At 36.5% G+C, this 19,873-nt stretch overlaps 3 protein-coding genes and 1 long non-coding RNA gene across 4 annotated transcripts; 2 read left to right on the top strand and 2 right to left on the bottom strand.

The window, feature by feature from the left end:
- Positions 1-1,076: 1,076 nt before the first annotated feature.
- On the bottom strand, positions 1,077-2,233 carry LOC109071875 (cytochrome b-c1 complex subunit 9). Its single transcript, XM_019088186.2, has 3 exons — positions 2,105-2,233; positions 1,762-1,978; positions 1,077-1,371 (listed from the first exon to the last, which is right to left on the bottom strand). Exons 2-3 carry the CDS (start codon positions 1,900-1,902, stop codon positions 1,321-1,323), a joined length of 192 nt encoding a protein of 63 aa, XP_018943731.1. The 5' UTR covers positions 1,903-1,978; positions 2,105-2,233; the 3' UTR covers positions 1,077-1,320.
- LOC109071874 (60S ribosomal protein L35) lies at positions 2,209-5,470 on the top strand. The gene is made up of 4 exons (XM_019088184.2): positions 2,209-2,343; positions 2,922-3,058; positions 3,767-3,848; positions 5,266-5,470. The coding sequence occupies exons 1-4, from the start codon at positions 2,242-2,244 to the stop codon at positions 5,413-5,415; spliced, it is 471 nt and encodes a 156-aa protein (XP_018943729.1). The 5' UTR covers positions 2,209-2,241; the 3' UTR covers positions 5,416-5,470.
- Positions 5,471-7,246: 1,776 nt separating this feature from the next.
- LOC122141311 lies at positions 7,247-10,215 on the bottom strand. The gene is made up of 3 exons (XR_006157688.1): positions 8,775-10,215; positions 8,329-8,567; positions 7,247-7,296 (listed from the first exon to the last, which is right to left on the bottom strand). It is a non-coding gene; the product is annotated as an uncharacterized LOC122141311 (long non-coding RNA).
- Positions 10,216-14,260: 4,045 nt separating this feature from the next.
- Positions 14,261-18,264, top strand: LOC109058089 (proteinase-activated receptor 3-like). Its single transcript, XM_042748194.1, has 2 exons — positions 14,261-14,459; positions 16,504-18,264. Exons 1-2 carry the CDS (start codon positions 14,396-14,398, stop codon positions 17,577-17,579), a joined length of 1,140 nt encoding a protein of 379 aa, XP_042604128.1. The 5' UTR covers positions 14,261-14,395; the 3' UTR covers positions 17,580-18,264.
- Positions 18,265-19,873: the final 1,609 nt, after the last annotated feature.

Here is a 19,873-nt window from a genome sequence, read left to right as displayed (position 1 = left end):
TTTAGAACTGATCTGTAACAGACTGACCTCAGATGAGCACATCAATACTTCCCTCTGCTGGACGAGAACATTATCTCAGTTACACAAGATCTGCCCGAGAGCAAGCTCATGAACTTTACTTCTTCACTTGTCTGTGCAGTGATTCTCCACCAAGGGGTCTCGAAATTACTAAAAAGTATTTAGATATTACATAAACATTTAATAATGTTTTAATGTATTCGAATGGCATAACTATAATAAAAATTAAAATGCTAAAATACACATTAAAATCAAAATGTACACTAAAATGCTTTTCTTATTCCTAAAACAATAAAATAAAAATAGTAAATAATAAGATGAAATACAAATGCTTTCCCACTCAATAATGAGTGTTTGTATCTAAATAGCATACAGTTCTTGTAACTTCTGCAATATTGCAGAATGGATTGTGGTTAAGTATATAAATATATCCAGTTTCTGTTAATAAAAAAGTTAAAATTGATCACTTCTGTCAAAAAATACTATAAATAGCCTATAACTGGGGGGCCTTTGAAGTTTGAATCAAAAAAGTGAAGAATCACCTATCAAAATGGAAACTGAAAACCATTTCTGTTTTCTATATAATAATATAATACATTAAAAGAAATGTATTGTATCCAATACATTAATATAAAAATTAATAAAATACAAAAAAACCTTTTTGACTGTTAACTGAAGAACATACACTTGTCTTAATTGTTGAACTCACAAAATAAATAGTTAATGAAATATATTCTTAATTTCTGTTTGAAAACAAGCAGCTTTATCAAAATTACAGATTTTTTTTTTTTTTAAAGGGATGAGCGGATTTGTGGATTTCAATCTTGAACAAACAGATTTAGCACTCATATTTTGTAGTGTTTAGGAAATAACTTTAAAATATATATATATATTCACTATAGAAATAGACTTTGGATTTCAGATTTCCATTAAAAAAAAATATATATATATACTAAACTACTAAAAACTAAGACATCACAACCAAATTTAACTACAACATGTAATCAAACATCACCTGAAATCCCCTCTTGCACTGCATACACAAAGGAAGCACCAGATTTAAACCATTCTGAGTCATTGGGTTTATTCATACAGAATTAAATTAGCAACACATTTACAGATCATGAAGTATGTGACATAACGCAAAATAACAGGTGTTCACGTGACATTTTATCAGGGTTCAGTAATGAGTCTCTGTCTGGAAGATGAAACACGGCGGCCAGAGGATGCTGCAGAAGCCAGTGGCCCATCCAGCAGGGTCACATCAGAAAACGGGATGATGGTAGAAGGAACGCTGCATCATTATTCTTCATCCTTCTGCTCATAATTGTGTTTGATGTGTTTCCAGAGTTTCTACAAACAGAGGATACACGATTAGATAACAGCACACAGGCTGAGCAAAGCACATTTCAGACATATTATCATTTATACTCATTATTATACCATCATTCATACTCAGACTGAACCGAAAATATGAATTAGTTGAACTCTACACTGATTTCACAGCATTACAGTGTTGTGTTCAAATCCCATTAAACTGTTAAAATAGAATTAGAATATTATTAGGACAAGATGGATAAATGTATACTATTTTAACACTTACATATGGTTTTTTTTTTAAGCTCAGGTTTGTGCTATATTTGTATATTTAGTTGTAGTTAGCTTTAGCCAGCAGGCTAATCAAGGTCAGTCTACCGGCGGGTCAAGAAGAAATCAACCGAATTCAAGCGAAAAATCACTTACCCCCCGATTTATGTTGTCAAATACCGCTTCTCCAGCCTGATCAAACACCCTCTCGAACACAACAGCTCCCACCATGATGGTGATGGCGAAAGTTGACGTTCTTCTGAAGAGCAGATTGTAGACACTTCTCGCGAGCGCCATGATGGTCAACGAAGAGTGGGCGGAGCGACGAGCTGTCGATCAAACTCCTCGACCAATCAGGCTGTTCCACTAAAACCTTAATTTAAGAGAAATACATTTGAAAGTAAAACGAATACATTTTAAATGTATTTATTTTTACATTTAAACTTATTTTTTACGCAAACGTAAACATATTGAAACGTACAATTATCTTATAACGTACCGAATGATCTGTAACAGACATCTGACATTGGAGATTAGTATATTTACCATATAATTACTTCTAAATATTTTACATTTGAGGGTTATAATATCGTAAGTTAATCAATTATGTAATTAGTCGCCCTCTTTAAGAAGGGAATGGAATATTCCTGCCCCCTTTCCGCGCCCGTTTGGTTTCCGGTAGATTTTCGCACGCGACCGACGCAACTTCCTTTCTTGTGGCAGCCATCGAGAAAAATGGTGAGGATTTTTCCGAAACCGAGCAATCTGAATCAATCTTGTGTATTACACATGTTTAACGACCACGAAGAAGGCTTTTATAAAGACTTCGAGTAGTGCGCTAGAGTTTGAGTATAGTATTTAAAAAGATGACTTTGGAATAAAGTGTATTTTGAGCGATGAATTGAAGCATTGGTGGCGCTCTGTGCTGATTAGCCTGTTAGCATAGCGTACGATCTGGAACGGATTTGAACGTCAAATATAAAAACGTTAAGTTGATATTATGAAACTATTTTGGATTTGTGGCTTTCAGCAGTGAGTAGCCATGAAAACACAGATGGCTGCTTGTTATAACCTGTTTGTTTAGACGGAGCGAGTTCAGTGCGCGCTGACATGTGTTTCCAAAACATTAAGATCAGAAACCCCTGACACTTATTTGTAGGAAATTGTTCATGAAGAAAGCTGAACCTCTAACTATGCACTTGCATGCTTTTGATATTTATCCACAGTTCCAGGAGTCTATAATAGTTACACTTTGTCAATGCAGAACTGGTTTGATGTGATTGGATGCTGATGAATAACGTTCCGTGTGTTTGTAGGCAAAGATCAAGGCCAGAGACCTGCGTGGAAAGAAAAAGGAGGAGCTGCTGAAACAGCTGGAAGATCTGAAGGTGGAGCTTTCCCAGCTCCGCGTCGCCAAGGTTACCGGTGGAGCTGCATCCAAGCTCTCTAAGATGTGAGTGATGGGATGGAGCCGGATGTGTTCCTGTTCAACACAGATCAGCTTTATCAGAGGCCTGAATGTACTGTAAAGGAGGAACAATGATCTGGGCCCCTTCTGCATTTCAGTGCCAGTTTTAGTGTGATGGGAATGCGTGGTTATTTTGTGTTTGATGTATTCTGATCCAAGAACAACAAGAAAAATCAATATTCACACACCATTTCTCCAGGTCTGAATAGTCCTACAAATTTATTAGAATAGAAAGCTCTAAATTCATAGCTGTGGCACAGAATGTTGCATGCATTTCCTCAGTGTTTTTGTCTTCTTTTTTGGTACTAATATCTGTAAACCTTTCAGAGCCTTCAACAAACGTCGCAAAATCTAGTTTATTCTTAAAAAAAAAAGAACAAACTACTATTAACGGGTATGAACCTTTCCCCTCTGAATTAACCCCCGCTTTAACATAAATACTGAGGTGCATTTCAGCGCAATCAGATGCCAAAGTAGAAGTTATTTCAGTGTTCTAGTGGTTGAGAGCAACGTTACTTTTGTAGTGTACCTTTATAGAAATACTGTGTGTATCTATTCCATACTCAAAACATGTTTTGAAATGGTTTACAGCCTTATTTTGAGTTTCAGTCAAAAAAATTCACTCTGGGGTTAATTGAAGACTTTGAATTAAATGTAAAGCATCATTCTAATGTTTATGTCCTCTCTTTTCAGCCGTGTTGTCCGCAAGTCCATCGCCAGAGTCCTCACCGTAATCAACCAGACACAGAAGGAGAATCTGAGGAAGTTTTACAAGGTCAGTTTAACGCCACTGAAATGCATTCACGCGCACACACACAAGATGCTCTTTTGCTACTTGTAACACCTTGAAGTCATTTTTAGATCAAGTCTAGTTTAGAGAGAAGGGGAGAACCTGTTCAAATAATATAATACAAATAATACACTAAAATTGTCTTTCAGATAGATACATCTAGGGGAGTTTTATCGAGCTGATGCTTAAACAGCAGTGTTTGTGTTGAAGTGGGAAGCTGTAATGGCCATTAGTGTCATGTTACATTCATTATTGTATTCAGATGACAAAGACGCAAACCCATGACTACACAGAGCGTCCGTTTAGACTCCAGCAAGGCGATCACCCAGCACTCCTCCTGCTAAAGTGGAGCTAGTGTGAATATTCTCTTGCTAAAGAATTATGACGGTTCACGGCAGAGTCTTTAAATGACGCTCATCTGCTGTGAGCCGCCGACAAAACCTTTATGTCCTGTCATTTGTTGAACTAAAGCTGCAGTCCAAATCAAAAAGACTGTTTACTGGACAACCCAGTCACTTTGTCTTGGAAATGTATGTTAATACTTATAATGTAGTGTTTTAGTAACTAAAATTTAACACGTAGTCTTGTTTAATAAAAAAGTTAAATTTGCTGTCACTTTCTCAGCTGTATTAGAAACACAGCAGCATTAGCTTGATTTCTGAAATGAAGTTCCAAGGTTGATATAATGCAAAGTATAGTGTTATAAATGTACAAAAACTATAAATATATAAAAATATAAATGGAAAATGCCATAAGTATAATTACATTTTTATAGATTTAGATTTAAAAGGATACTCCACCCCAAAATGAAAATTGTCATTAATCACTTACCCCCATGTCGTTCCAAACCCGTAAAAGCTTCGTTCATCTTCAGAACACAATTTAAGATATTTTGGATGAAAACCAGGAGGCTTGAGTCTGTCCCATAGACTGCCAAATAAATAACAGCGTCAAGCTCCATGAAAGGTATGCACTGTTTTTTCAAATCAAAGCTAAATGTAGAAACAGCGCATCCTTGTGGCATGGATGACACAGAAGAGCATACACCGCATACAGTGATATGGAAAGACACAGAGGAGACTCTTGACAAAGAAATTCTTGAATAAAGTCGTTATTTGTTTTCTTCGCTTACAAAAACTATTCTCGTCGCTTCATAACGTTACGGTTGAACCACTGATGGCAGATGGACAATTCTGAATATGCTTTTTATAGGATTCTGGACCTTGACAGTATAATTGACTTGCCAGTCTATGATACAACCACAAGCCTCTCGGTTTTCATCCAAAATATCTTAAATTTTGGTCCGATGGTGAACAAAGCTTTTACGGGTTTGAAATGACATGGGGGTAAGTGATTCAAATCCACTGGTTGATTCTAACAGCCTTGTTGTTTTTATTATTAGGGCAAGAAGTACAAGCCTTTGGACCTGAGGCCCAAGAAGACGCGCGCCATCCGTCGTCAGCTGACAAAACACGAGCAGAACCTGATGACCAAGAAGATGCAGAGGAAGTCCCGCCTCTACTCCATCCGCAAGTTCGCTGTCAAGGCTTGAGAGGCTATACTGTTGTTTTTCACTGAAAAAAATAAACACCCCACCCTGAAATTAAGACACGATTCTGTGTGTTTCTGAAGCAGGAATAGAGGTTATTGGGAAACTAGATGAAAGTGATGTTTGGGTATCGGTTTCTGTTTTTGACATCAGTTGGAAAAGGGGTGGTCAGTGTTTTTTCGACTGGAAGTCTCTGCACTACAGCTCTAAAAATGTTAGATTTGAGTGACATAAATTAGTTATACTAAACATGTAAGGTTCATTAAAGAATCTAAAACTAAATCCAAGTTAACCTCTTCAAGGGTTTGTCTGTGGTTGGTAATAAGCAGATTCTACGGCACTCATACAAATTTGAGTTCTTCATTTAGAATTATATTTTAATTAGATCTTAATTATCAAATACACTAAAAAAAATAAATAAAATCAAACGTTGAAAACAGCTTCAGGAAATGGACTTTACTCAACTTTTTTTTGTATAAACCAAAAACAAAACTTAAATTTCCTGAAGCTGGTAGCCTTAAACGTATGCTTTCTCAACTTGATTTTTTTACCGTGTACATTCAGGACGTTTCTACTTATAGTTTGGTAATCCTGATTATCATGTGTGTTGAAGTTATTTTGATTGTGGAAAAAATAGATTTGTATGCTTTATGCGTGACAGAAATGAGATATTCTGTTGATAATCCTACATTTTAAAACAATTAAAATTTAAAAATCTTTTTAGTAAATATTGCTGAGATTAAATTTTAAATTTAAATTAGCTCTCAGAACTGTAACGTGATAACATTTTGAAAATAAGAATAACATTTAATGGTATATAAAGTTTAATATAAAATGTTACTTTTCTTTTTTTGGAATTAACCTTTAATAAACCTTTATGGGTCTTAATACATGAAAATATATAATACTTCCCTTTGTATGGTATCATTAAAATCAAAAATGTGAGATCGATTTCCTTTGTCATCCACTTCCAGTTATTTTAGTTGTACAAAAATAGTCTGTTTTGCTGCTTGATGTTGCAAACTGCTATTTATTATATTTTAATTTACACTAAACACTAATTTGCAGTGAAAATAGTAAATAATCCAAAACCTCACGCATTCCTAGACAATGGCTCACTTTTGCACTAAAAAAACAAGGTTAATACCTGCTAAACAAAAATGCATACAAACGTCTAAAGATTACAAAACGAAACATTATGAACCTAAACTAAATGTTCTGACATTGTGGTGGTTTTCATGGATGCTCGTCTCATAAATACGATCATGCAGAAGGCTGCATAACATTCACTGAGACTGTGTGTCAGAAGGTTTATAATTAGGTCCACAGCTGCTTTCAGTCACTGTGGGTCACTCCAGCTGTAAGTCGTCGCCTTTACTGTCCTGTTCTGCTTTTAAACTCCTGCATCTCTCACTTCTGTCCTCTGAGCTGTTTTCTTGATCCTCTTCTATATCCAAGCTGCTCAGAATCTCTGGTGAAAAGCTTCCCATCCGGAGTGAACACACAGCCGTATGCCGAGTCCTTGTGACCCTGAAACACACACATACACATCATGAAGCTTGTGATGTCATAGTGCTAAACATTTGACCAGTCAAAGGTTCTCAATCACCTACAGCCTCTTCAGACAGACTCCAGTGGTCATATCCCAGATCCTCACCTGATGAACATGCGTATGAGTATCAAGCATTGCCACACAGACTGTGTATGTGAATGAGTGTGTGTTTGTTTTACCATGTCGCCTTCAGCGGTGGATGCTAAAACCAGTCCGTCTCTGGAGAAAGCCAGACTCCTGACCCAAACACGCCCTCAGAAAACCAACACAAAAAAAAACAACTGACCAACCTACAACCAAACACGCACTGTGCCGTCCCATGATCATGAGGCCTAAACACACATACATATACAGTATATATACTAGCAGTCAAAGGAACAATGAAGATTTTCAATGTTTTTTCATTTTGAATGTTTAATAGTTTTATGTTTCATCCGCTCACCAAGGCTGCATTTATTTGATCAAAAATACAGTAAAAAAAAAATAGTACAATTTTAATTTTCTAAAAGATACAACTATTTGCAAATCTGGAATCTGAGAGTGCAAAAAAATCTAAATATTGAGAAAATCACTTTAAAGTTGTCCAAATGAAGTTCTTAGCAATGCATATTACTAATCAAAAATTAAGTTTTGATATTTTTACGGTAGGAAATTTACAAAATATCTTCATGGAACATGATCTTTACTTAATATTCTAATGATTTTTAGCATAAAAGAAAAATCTATCATTTTGACTCATACAATGTATTTCTGGCTATTGCTGCAAATATACCCCAGGGTCACATTTTAAAATGTAATTTATTCCTGTGATCAAAGCTGAATTTTCAGCATCATTACTCCAGTCTTCAGTGTCACATGATCCTTCAGAAATCATTCTAATATGCTGATTTGCTGATATACTGCTGATGTATTATTATTCATGTTGAAAACAGTTCACTTTTTGTGGAAACCGATACCATTCAAAATGTTTGAAATTATTACTTTAATACATGTATAATGTTACAAAATAGTTCTATTTCAAATAAATGCTGTTCTTTTGAAATTTCTACAAAAATATGAACAGCACGACTGTTTTTTTTTTTTTAATTCAACATTAATAATACATGTTTCTTAAGCAGCAAATCAGAATATCAGAATGATTTCTGAAGGATCAGTAATGATGCTGAAAATTCAGCTTTGATCACAGGAAAAAAATGCATTTTGAAATATATTACAATAAAAAAAAATATTTTAAATATATTAAATAGTTTGGTGAGCGTAAAATACTTTGTTTAAAAAAAAAAAGCAGCCTCTGTGAGCAGAAAAGGTTTCTTTCAAAAAAACATCTTTTTTATTCTGTATCAAACATCAAAGCTCATTCTCACCAGCATCCCACTAAAAGAGAAACAGACACAGGTCATGTTCCCTTGGAGCCCCTGTAACGTCACAGGCTCTTTTTCCTCAAGAAGTTTCCAGACTCTCACGGTCCGATCCCAGGAGCCCGTGGCCTGAACCCACAGAAAGAGGTGATGCAGCTCATGCTGACCGGAGCAAAACAAGTACAGTGAGTCCGTGATTCATACCACACACTGGGAGTCTGAGGAGAAGGTGCTGCTCTGGACAGCTGCATAAACAACTCTGAATTAGCCCGAACAGAGGCCTGTGTGTGAATCTTCTAAAATGGTCACTCATTTCAATTTGAATAAGGTAATACATATGTAATGCATCCTCTATAGATGTTTTTGAGTATAAAGGTGGCATTATAGTAAACACAACAAAACTAAATTAACAATTTTCAGCAATTCAGAAGATGGTGGAAGAGAATACTTACATTTGATATTGCTTGCCTCATTGAAATGTTGTTGGCAGCACAGTATACCGTTTTGCTCAAACAAAATTCATCCTTGACGCTCATCCACCGCACCACCACCCAGATATCTAACACATGAAAAAGGCCAACAATGTGAGTGTGTTAAGAGAGGATGACATTGTTGAATAAGCTTGAGGAAAAAGTACACAACAAATGCAATTTTGACATTTTGAGTCATGTTGTTGTAAACCAAGAATTTTGCCCCATTTGCTGTAAAAACTTAAGAGATGGCTCTGATGTGGTTGAGGTTCATCAGAAGAGAGCTGATTAACAATGCAAGTGTACAAAGAGGTGACGACGTACACATTTCCGCTAGTGAAATAGTACACTCAAAATGTCGACAGAAGTACATAAATAAAAAGACATTAAAATCCAGCAAGAATATAAAGCTGAGCCACCAAAAAGAAGTGCCAGAGTCCATTCTTCAACAGAGTGTTGTGACAATCATGCAGATCAATGGGCTTTCACTGTCAAAGGCAGGATCGAGTATTATGGCCGTGATCTACATGCTGCAGACTGTATTTAACACCAGTTATTCAGTAGTGGTTTTCGTAATGGATATACATAACGATACAGTTCCAGAAAGACCCAGAGGCAAAGTGCAGAAAGTCTGACTGGCCCTAAAATGAAGATCAGGAGCATGAAAGTTTTGTGAACGTTTGCTCTTACCTCGAGAGTAATGATGAGGAACAGTTGACAATTATACATCTTTGAGACAAAATGAAGGAATCTCTGACAAACCCAGATTCTGAACCATATGGAAATCAATACCTCAAGAGAAAATTGAGAAAACAGTACCAGGACAATGTACATTTCACTGAAGGGGAAGGCCTCCATGACATAGTGACAATGAGAGAGAAGACATCACAGATACTACAAACTTATTTCAGCGATCAAGAAAAGGATGAGGAATCCCAGAAACAAGCGATCATTCAAACAGGTGCGCGATTGACCAATGTCCCGTCCGTTACAGATCAGTATCCGAGCACAAAGTCACTTGAGCTTGACTCTGCCCTTTCGTTTGTTCCCGAGACTCTGTACACTTTTGAATGGTCTTTTTGTGGGTAAGGAGACAAGCCGAAAGGTTGCAGGAATTGGACAGGCTATTGGCCAGGCAGCACGACCATGTGTTGTGGTAGCTCCATTACAACTTGGCCTTGCAGTGCAGGCACAATAAATGTATCGGTCACAATTCCTGGTGGATACGCTTCATGCAATGGGATTTGCTTCATCACACAAGGAAGTTTTGCATTTTGAAAAGAATGCTGCAGATTCAGTTGCCCCAGATATGTTAGCGGATGGCATAGTTGTGCTGGACATGGCACTTCTTTTTGCTGGTTGACCACAACATCCTTACTATTGATGGTAAGGGGACCTTCCATGGAATGGGAATCATAGCAGCAATCACTCCAGGGCGAAAAAAGGACCGTATCATTTCAAGGAAACACATTACCAACCTAGATTTTGCAGTGCAGAGTAAAATCCTAGTCATTGAATATCGCTTTGCGAAACATGTGCACCAAACCATTGTGTTCAACGACCTCCCAGCACTGATCAGCTGTGACAGAACAGTTCATGTCCTGTGGGAGCTCTCACTGAACTTCAAACAACAAACCCCAGGGTGGCAGGGAATGATGCATATCATTCATCAAGGACTAGAACATCCAGGCCAATCATCAGTTGTGTTCCTGCCTTGACCTGTACTCTGGAGATAAAACGTGTACTTTGTCCAACTTGGATTTTGTTTGTGACCTGGCTATCAAACACAATGCTCCACCCATTATTACATTTGATCAGCCACTGTACAAGAAGAAGAAATTATCATAGATGCACCACAGAGTAGTCCCTTGAAAAGGCTTAGTCTTCTTAATGCTTGGAGGTTTTCATACTTTTATGAACCTACTTGGTGCAATAGGCACACTGATGGAAGGCACAGGACTCAGGAACATTATGGAAGTTGTCTATGGATCAAATGCCATCCAGCACATGATGACTGGAAAGTCAGTGCAAAGAGCTTTTCGTGGACATTTGCTGGTGGACAGATGACTCAATCACCTGGTTGTGTCAGAGCTGCAGGAGGATGACTCACAGTTTAAGTCCAACCAAGTGAACCAAGCTTGAGAGATGTACTCATCCATGGTAATGAAAGAAACGAATTTGGAGAGTGCTGCAGTATCAGATATGCGGAACCAAATCAAGGAAAAGGTGGACACGAAGAGGGCAGACCTTAGCACAAGGTCAAAAACCAGCCAGCTATAGGTAAACTATCAGAAGATGCTGCAGACAGCCCAAGCTCTGATCAAAACAGATCGTACAGGATCTTGGAAGATGCACTTGCGCGCAATGTTGGACTGTCTGCCAATATTTGCCACCGCTTGGCTCTACAACTACCTGAAATCAGCATATTTCTACCTCCAAGAAATGTGCCAACTCAAGGCCAGACACCCTGATGTACATGACAAGTTTTCCAGGGGTTTCCATGTGATCCGCCGCAGCAACCAGTACAGAGCAGGCCTTAGCTCTGACCTTGTCATCAAGCAGACATGAAAAGCCGTCGAAGTGAAACGAGGCCGCTCAACGAGCGTGACACATGGCTGGAAAGCAGCGGAGCTTTTATTATGCCACAGTTGACCGCTTCCGCTCCTTCCGGTCGTGATCACATGTCCATTAATGTTTTATCATACTAGATACATTTGAAAGTTCTGTTATAATGCTACTTTGTGCAGTCGTCACCGTTCTATTAAAACGCACAACATATTAAAGCGTCTTTGGTGTTTTCATGTTTTCTACAAAATAAAACCGGAAATCGAGGGGTTATGATGTCATTGGCAAGCGACACAATCACACTATGGACACGGTCCGTGTCACTAGTTAAAATTGCTTATTTCTCTGGATTTAAACATTCTTCGAAACATTTGTGATAATGTAAGTACACAAGTCAGCAAAATATATAACACTGTTCTAGTGGTTTTTGGATATTTTAATAAAAAAATCTTACATATTGTGCCTTTAAGTCATTTCAAACCTGTATGCCTTTCTTTCTTTTGAAGAACATAAAAGAAACCTTTTTGGTTACCCCTGACTTCCATTATATGAAGAAAAAAAGAGACATTTCTCAAATCTTTTTTCTTTCCACAGAAGAAATAAAGTAATACCGATCTGAAATTACATAAGGTTGAGAGCATCCTTACAGAATTTTATACAATTTTCGATTATAGCTATTACATTTTGTTTCATTTTCAATTTTAGGAGCCACATTATTCATTTTACTTTCATAACTGCACAACATAAAAATATATAATATAATATAATATAATATAATATAATATAATATAATATAATATAATATAATATATGCCAACATTACAAAGTAGGCTGTATTAGCTGTACATTAGTGTATTAGTTGAATGACATAAAAAATTAACATTTTAAAATAATTTATAAATAATATTTCAGATTTATAATATCTTATAGGCTAATCATATTACATATATTCAGGAAATTACATTAGCAATATAATTGTAAGACCAGATGTCAATTGTTTCTAGGCTAAATTTAAAGAGAGAAATCTCTATGAATCTATGTTTGAAAACCGCAAACTTCCCAAAACATTTCCACATACTGTAAGGAATTTAGGCACAGTCCTGTTAAATCAGCCATCTTTATGCATGTGTGTTCATGCTGTGTGTGCCAGATGTGGCAGTTCATGCATGTGTAAACACACTCCGTGACCCTTCAGAAGCCCTGAGGCGTTAAAAACTCGATGTCCTTTTCCTGTAAAAATGTGAGTGTTTATAAGAAATGACCCTCATGCAGTAGTTTTCTATGCCTGACTGTTTCTGCACTCTGTTTGTAAGAAACACATCTGTGTTCCAGTCTCACAGTTCCACTGAGTAGCTGACGCACCAGTTCAGTTGACTTTCTATCTGAATATTTACTCTGAACAGCAGGATGTTTAGCAGATGTTTGCATCGGGGAGGTTTAGTAGTTGTTTGTCACACAGCTCGCTCACAGCAGAAGACGTCATTCAACTCATCCTCACGTATATGTGTAAAAAACACTGACAATCACGTTGATAGAAACCCAGAAGTTTCAAAAACAAAATATGAAGTCTTCTATAGTTGATGCAAATGCTTTTTAGAGAGAGAGAGAGAGAAAAAAAAAAACAGCTGGAAACAGGACAAAAAGCAATTAATAAAATGCAACTTAAATCACACATATAAGATGAAATGTGTAAAGTTTCATCAATTTGCGAAGGAATAGTTCTCTCAAAAATAAAAAGGTACTGACCCTCAGGCAATCCATCCAAGATGTAGATAAGTTTGTTTCTTTGTTTCTTACAAACACACAGCTTTTCTCTTCACAAGACATTAACTGATGGACTGGAGTGGTGTGGATTATTGTGATGTTTTTATCAGCTGTCTGGACTCTCATTCTGACGGCACCCATTCACTGCAGAGGATCCATTGGTGAGCAAGTGATGGAATGCTACATTTTCCCAAATCTGATGAAGAAACAAACTCACCTGCATCTTGGATCTACATCTGAGAGCAGAAAATGCATCTCATCTCTGTTGTTTGTAATGTCAAATCAAGCTCCTTTGGTCCATTATTGGTCCAACATTATGAGTAAATAATATATTTGTGTTTTATTTAGGTTCGTTTGTTTGTTTTACTTTTGCACAATAAATACAGTTTTGTTATTGTGTTTGATTTGCACTTGACGTCCAATAAAATCTAGTAAAAACTAGTTTAGAGGAAGTTGAGTTCTTTGACCTGCATGGGTTAGGGCTATAGATAAAGCACGTATGTGCACGGATGTGTGGGTGTGCAAGATTGTGTTGGTGGATTACTTAAATCATATCTATGTATGTCCTTTGTGGGAAACAGGAAAGCATCTTTCTCTCATGTGTTTGTCATTTTGTTCTGTATTTGATCTGCTCCTAGTGCGTCATGGACAGCTCAAGCTGGCTGCACCGCAGTGACCATTATACCAATAAATATAAAAAGATTTTATATAGAACAGATGGGAAGTGAAAACACCTCAGATGGTGAGAGATATCAAGATCAGAAATGTGACTTCTATTTGTGTTATCTCTCATCTACAGACATTTCCTTTACACAATGGTTTAATGGCAGAACAACAAGGTATTTGTTTAAAACAGTCAAACTTAACTAAAATTGCTGTAAGACCAACAGGTCTCCCCCTAAAGCCCCCTCCCCCCCAAGTCTCATCTTGCAGCCAAAAGTGAGCACTATATAAATAAAAAACTTAAATGCACGGTCCCTTTAAGACTTTCGTTGAAAAGGTCAAGTACTCAAGTACACAAAACGGTGGAAGTAATTATGATGCAAAATGCAGAAAGGGGTTCAAAAGTGGGGATGATGTCAGCGGTATGGAGAGAGAGAGAGAGAGAGAGAGAGAGAGAGAGAGAGAGAGAGAGAGAGAGAGAGAGAGAGAGAGAGAGAGAGAGACGGACGCAATCACAGCTCTCCCGTCGTTTCTTTTGGATTCCACGCAGTGACTAAAGTGTGGAGACTTCGTTTGATTTTAGTTGAGCACATAGGACGTGTTTGTCAGTCATGGGGAAAGTTTTCCTTGCCGTGTTAATCGCTTTAATTTTTCTGAACGCGACGCAGGCTAAAGGTGAGCGAATCGATTTGTTAAACGCGTTTATTTCGATTCACTTCAAGCAGTCCATGACTCCGTGTAGCTTAGTCTGAATTTCCTGTTGAACATGTGTGTGATGAACGAGAGAAGAGTCGGTTTACTGTAAAAATACAGCATTAGATTTTACTCAAATAGCTAGAAAATAAGTGTTTTTTTTCTGTATTTTTTAAGTGATCTGTAATCAAAGATTCTACAGTAAAACATTTGACAAGTTTTCTATAGTTTTACTATTTTATGAATCTTAGGCCTACATTAATATTTTATAGACCAATTTGAAATAGTATAAGAAACATAATAGTATTTCTTATTAATAAAAACAGGAGTAGTTTACAAATAACGTGGACAGGATTTCTTTCCTATAAACAAACAATTTTAAAGACTGTATTTCTCAGTGAAATACAGTCTTTAAAAATTGTATTAAAAAACTATAACGTTTTCAAAAGTTTTGCAAATATATACACTACCGTTCGAAAGTTTGGGGTCAGTAAGACTTGTAATGTTTTTTAAAAAAGTATTTTATGCTCATCAGGTCTGCATTTATTTGATCAAAAAAACAGAAAAAAAGTAATCTGCCAAAATGTTATTACAACATGAAATAATGTTTTCTATTTTAATATCCTTTAAAATATCATTATTTCTGTGATGCAAAGCTGAATTTAAATCAGCCATTACTCCAGTATAAAGTGTCACATGATCCTTCAGAAATTATTCCAATATGCTGATTTATTTTTTAGAACTCTTTTTATAGGCAACAGTTGTACTGCCAAATATTTTTTTGGAAACTGCAATACTTTTTTCAGGATACTTTGATGAATAAAAAGTTAAAAAGAACAGCATTTATTTAAAATAGAAATATTTTCTAACAATATAAATCTTTTCTATCACTTCTTATCAATTTAACACATCCTTGCTGAATGAAAGTTTTAATTTCTTTCAAAAAAAGAAAGAATAAAAATTTACTGACCCCCAAACTTTTGAATGGTAGTGTATATTGTCTATTTTAAATAAATGCTCTTCTTTTTAAGTTTTTATTCATCAAAGAATCCCGAAAAAAAAGTATCACAGGTTCCAAAAAATTATTACGTTTCCAGCACTGATAATAAATCAGCATATTAGAATGATTTCTGAAGGATCATGTGACACTGGATTAATGAGGTGGAAAAATCAGCTTTGCATCACAGCAATAAATTAAATTTTGATGTATATTAACATAGAAAAACTTTATTTTACATCATAATAATATTTAACAATATTATATTTTTTCCTGTATTTTTAATCATATAAATGCAGCCTTGATGAGCATAAGAAACTCCTGTAAAAACATTCAAAACCGTTCTGATCCCAAACTTTATACAGGTAGTGTATATATATATATATATATATATATCTATATATATATAGATAGATATATATATAGATATATATAGATATATATTTTTTTTTCAGGAACATGTTATGTTATTTTTTTTATATACCAGTGTTAAGTAGTAAGACAACAGAAAGGTGTTATTAAATACATGTGAACAGTAGTTTTTCAAAATGATCCGAGTAGGAAAATTTAAAGATCACTGTAATTTTGCAGTTCAGTTTTTGTCTGTTTATATGAACTGCATGTTTTTATATTCATACACATATGGTTCATAAATTAAAATAGTTTGAGATGGTTCAGACAGTCCTGGATATATAAACACATAAAATAACTCATTTTCAATATTTATTCTCCTTATCCAGTCCTATGCAAAGCATGCTGGGAACTAGAAATCCACTGTCCAAAGTTCCCAAATCAATTAATGCAAATATTTAATTTTAAATCGCACATGATATCAAGCAGATGCAATGATAAACATTTAGATGTCAAAAGAGCTATATAATAATTGCAATTTAAAATATTTAATCAAACAAATAAATTAGAATTGTTAACATGCAATCGTGCAATATTTTTAGTTGTGGCAATGTGATTTTTTTGCAAACAAAACAAAAGTATGTTCTCGTCCTAACTCTTTGCTTTGTCTACTTGTAGGACAGAAGGACAGGAAGGTCAAACCCAACAGCACTGACATCGTCAGACCGAGGACTTTTCAAGGACACGCCATCCCAGTCAACGTCCCTCTTCCTCCAAACCGAGCGACAGACCCCCAAACACCCGTCCTCCCGTCCGCCCTTGATTTCGAAGTCAAGTTACAAAGCAACAACACGGCAAACTACCTCCAAGGGCCTCTGAGCAATAGGTTCATCCCAGCCGTCTACATCATAGCCGCCATTGTCGGCATTCCCTCCAATAGTGCCATCTTGGTCTCCGTTGGAGCCAAAGTGAGGGTGATTTCGTCGGCTATAATGTACTGTAGCCTGGCAGCGTCCGACCTGCTGCTGTTGTGCAGCCTGTTACTGAAAGCACACTATCATCTCAGTGGAAACAACTGGATATTCGGCGAAACCGCTTGTCGTATCACGACCGCCTGTTTTTACGGAAACCTTTACTGCTCCGCGTTCACATTAGCATGCATTAGCATCAAACGCTACCTAGCTGTGGTGCATCCTTTCCTTTTTAAGAGCTTACCAAAGCGCACGTTTAGCATTTGGAGTTGCTTAACCATTTGGATTATATTTATTATCGCCACTGTGCCGGAATTTCTAGTGCAACAAAGCTACCGCATCGCAGATCTCGGAGTAATCACATGCCATGACGTTCTTCCTGCTAATTTAGATTACTACCAGTGGCTCATCTATTATAATATAGGCTTGACCTGTGTAGGTTTTTTCCTGCCCCTAGTGGTGACAGTGGCATGTTACACCTCTATCGTCTGGCACCTGAACCGTTCGCACCGAGACTGGGCTCTTTATGTCAGAGCTAGCACGTTTAACTTCATTATCTTCGTTTTGTGTTTCGGCCCGAGCAGCTGCCTTCATTTTGTGCATTACGTTCTGCTGTCCGTCGACTCCACGGAGAGTTTTTACATTTACTTCAGCGTGGCTGTGTGTCTGTGTTGCCTGCATTGCGCTCTGGATCCGTATCTGTTCCTGCTCATGTCCAGGACTGTCGGAAGCAAACGCTACTTCCTTACATTCAAAGGGCGCACGCTTAGCATCTCCTCGTAAAGTCAACATGAAATGCTTGTTGTGCAACCCGTTTAACTTCTCTAGTCTTTGAAACTGGATATTGACCTGTCTGAAATAGCCGAGAGACACTTAGACTATCATTTTTTATTTGGCTTCAAGAAATGAATACTTTTATGCAGCAAGAATGCATCAAATTGATCAAAAGTGACAGTTAAGACATTCATATGGTTTATAATGAAAGATTTCCTTTGAACCTTCTATTCAGAATCCTGAACAAAACTTATCAAAAATATGAAGGAACACAATTGTTTTTAACATTGATAATGATAAGAAAGAGCAGCGAATCAGCATATTAGAGTGATTTCTGAAGGATCATGTGACATCGACAAGGAAGCCTGTTTTTGCCACGGGATAAAAAAATATAAAAAACATAATTGTGACTTTTTATCTCACAATTTGGACGTTTTCTTGCAATTCTGAGTTTATATCTCATAATTCTCTTTTTTATTTTTCTTGCAGTTCTGAGAAATATTCTCAGAATAGTGAGCTATAAAATTTGCGAAATATAACTTTTGCGAAATTGTGAGATTGTGCTAGATATAAACTCAGTATTGCAAGATATGAATTCGGAATTCAGACTTTTTTTTTCTCAGAATAACGAGAACAAAATTCTGAATTGTCAGATAAAAAGTTGCAGTTATCTTTTTATTTTATTTTTTGTGGAAACCGGCTTTCATACAGTGATGACTGGAGTAATGGCTGCTTAAAAAACAGCTTTGCATCACAGGAATAAATGCAGTAAATTACATTTTATAATATACTCAAAGCAGAAAACAATTATTTAAACTGTAATATTATTTCACATAAAACTGTATTTTTGACCAATTCGATGCATTAAGAATATAAAGCAAATAGTCAATTGTGATTTATATTATGTTTTCTGGTTTCAGTCCTGTTTCTGAACTCCTTTGTTCTAGATGTAAAGTTTTTAATATGTGAAATGCCATGAGGAGAACTAATAGTTGGTAGTTGCAGCCAGAATCGGTTGGACAGGAGCAGCACCTTTTATACTGAATACAAATGAAGAGTTGTTTGAATGGCCCTTGAAGAAAAGGATGTAATATACTGCCTGGACTGTGTTCAGAGTCAGTGTTTGGAATGCTACATAAAGCCTTGTTGACCAAGGCAAAGTTTGTCTGTATATGTATTCCCTGTTTGTATATATCTAAATGCTTTACTTCTTATATTTAAACTCTTTCAAAATGTAAACTGCCTTGTACCTGCCTTTCTGTGTGTTTTTCATTGGATTTGATCCATCATACAGCATGGAGAATGGATTCGACTGCAGTTTGGAGACACTGTCTCTGAGCTGAAGTCAAAAGTGCCAGTGGGTTGTGACTTACTGTGTAGCAACAGATTCTTTCTCTCTGATTCTCACACAGACGTGCACATACAGAGACACACACTGCTTAAAGGAATAGTTTACCCAAAAATTAAAATAAGATGAAAATTTACTTAATGAGTTTGTTTCTTTATCAGAACAGATTTGGAGAAATTTAGCATTATTACCAATGGATCCTCTCCAGTGAATGGGTGCCGTCAGAATGAGAGTCCAAACAGCTGATAAAAACATCACAATAATCCACACCACTCCAGTCCATCAGTTAATGTCTTGTGAACTGAAAAGCTGTGCTTTTGTAAGAAACAAATTCTTGCTTTCTCCAGTTGTTTTGTCTGAATCAGGAGAGAAATATGCACAGCTCAAGCACTGTTCACAAGCAAAAACAGACCAAAACAGTTCTAAACAAATATGTCTGTGGATTTGGATGTGAGAGGACGACAAGAGATGGACTTTTTCACTGGAGGAATTGTTATTATGGATTATGGCCAGAAGCGACGGTTTAAAGTTTAATAGCCTTAATGATGGATTTGTTTATTACAAACATGCAACTTTTCACTTCACAAGATGTTAACTGCTGGACTGGAGTGGTGTGGATTACTTGTGGATTATTGTGATGTTTTTATCAGCTTTTTGGACTCTCATTCTGACGGCACCCATTCACTGCAGAGGATCCATTGATGAGCAAGTGATGCAAAGCTACATTTCTCCAGATTTGTAATTTTATGACTTGTCCTTTTCAGGTGGAATACTATACACAGTGTTTCTCATTGAGCAGTCTGTGCTTGAGGTGAAATGCATTTGCTCAAACGCTTCATATGAGCATCTCACTTTCCTGACGCCTTTTATGCTTACATAAGCTTAACTTTCCAGGAATGAGGAAGAGGAGTCAGTCAGGTGAAGAAAATTGGAAAGTGATTGCATGTCTATTGCC

The sequence above is a fragment of the Cyprinus carpio genome, chromosome B21 (assembly GCF_018340385.1).
Source record: "Cyprinus carpio isolate SPL01 chromosome B21, ASM1834038v1, whole genome shotgun sequence".
Classification (NCBI taxonomy): Eukaryota; Metazoa; Chordata; class Actinopteri; order Cypriniformes; family Cyprinidae; genus Cyprinus; species Cyprinus carpio.
This window is presented reverse-complemented; position numbering and strand designations above follow the sequence as displayed.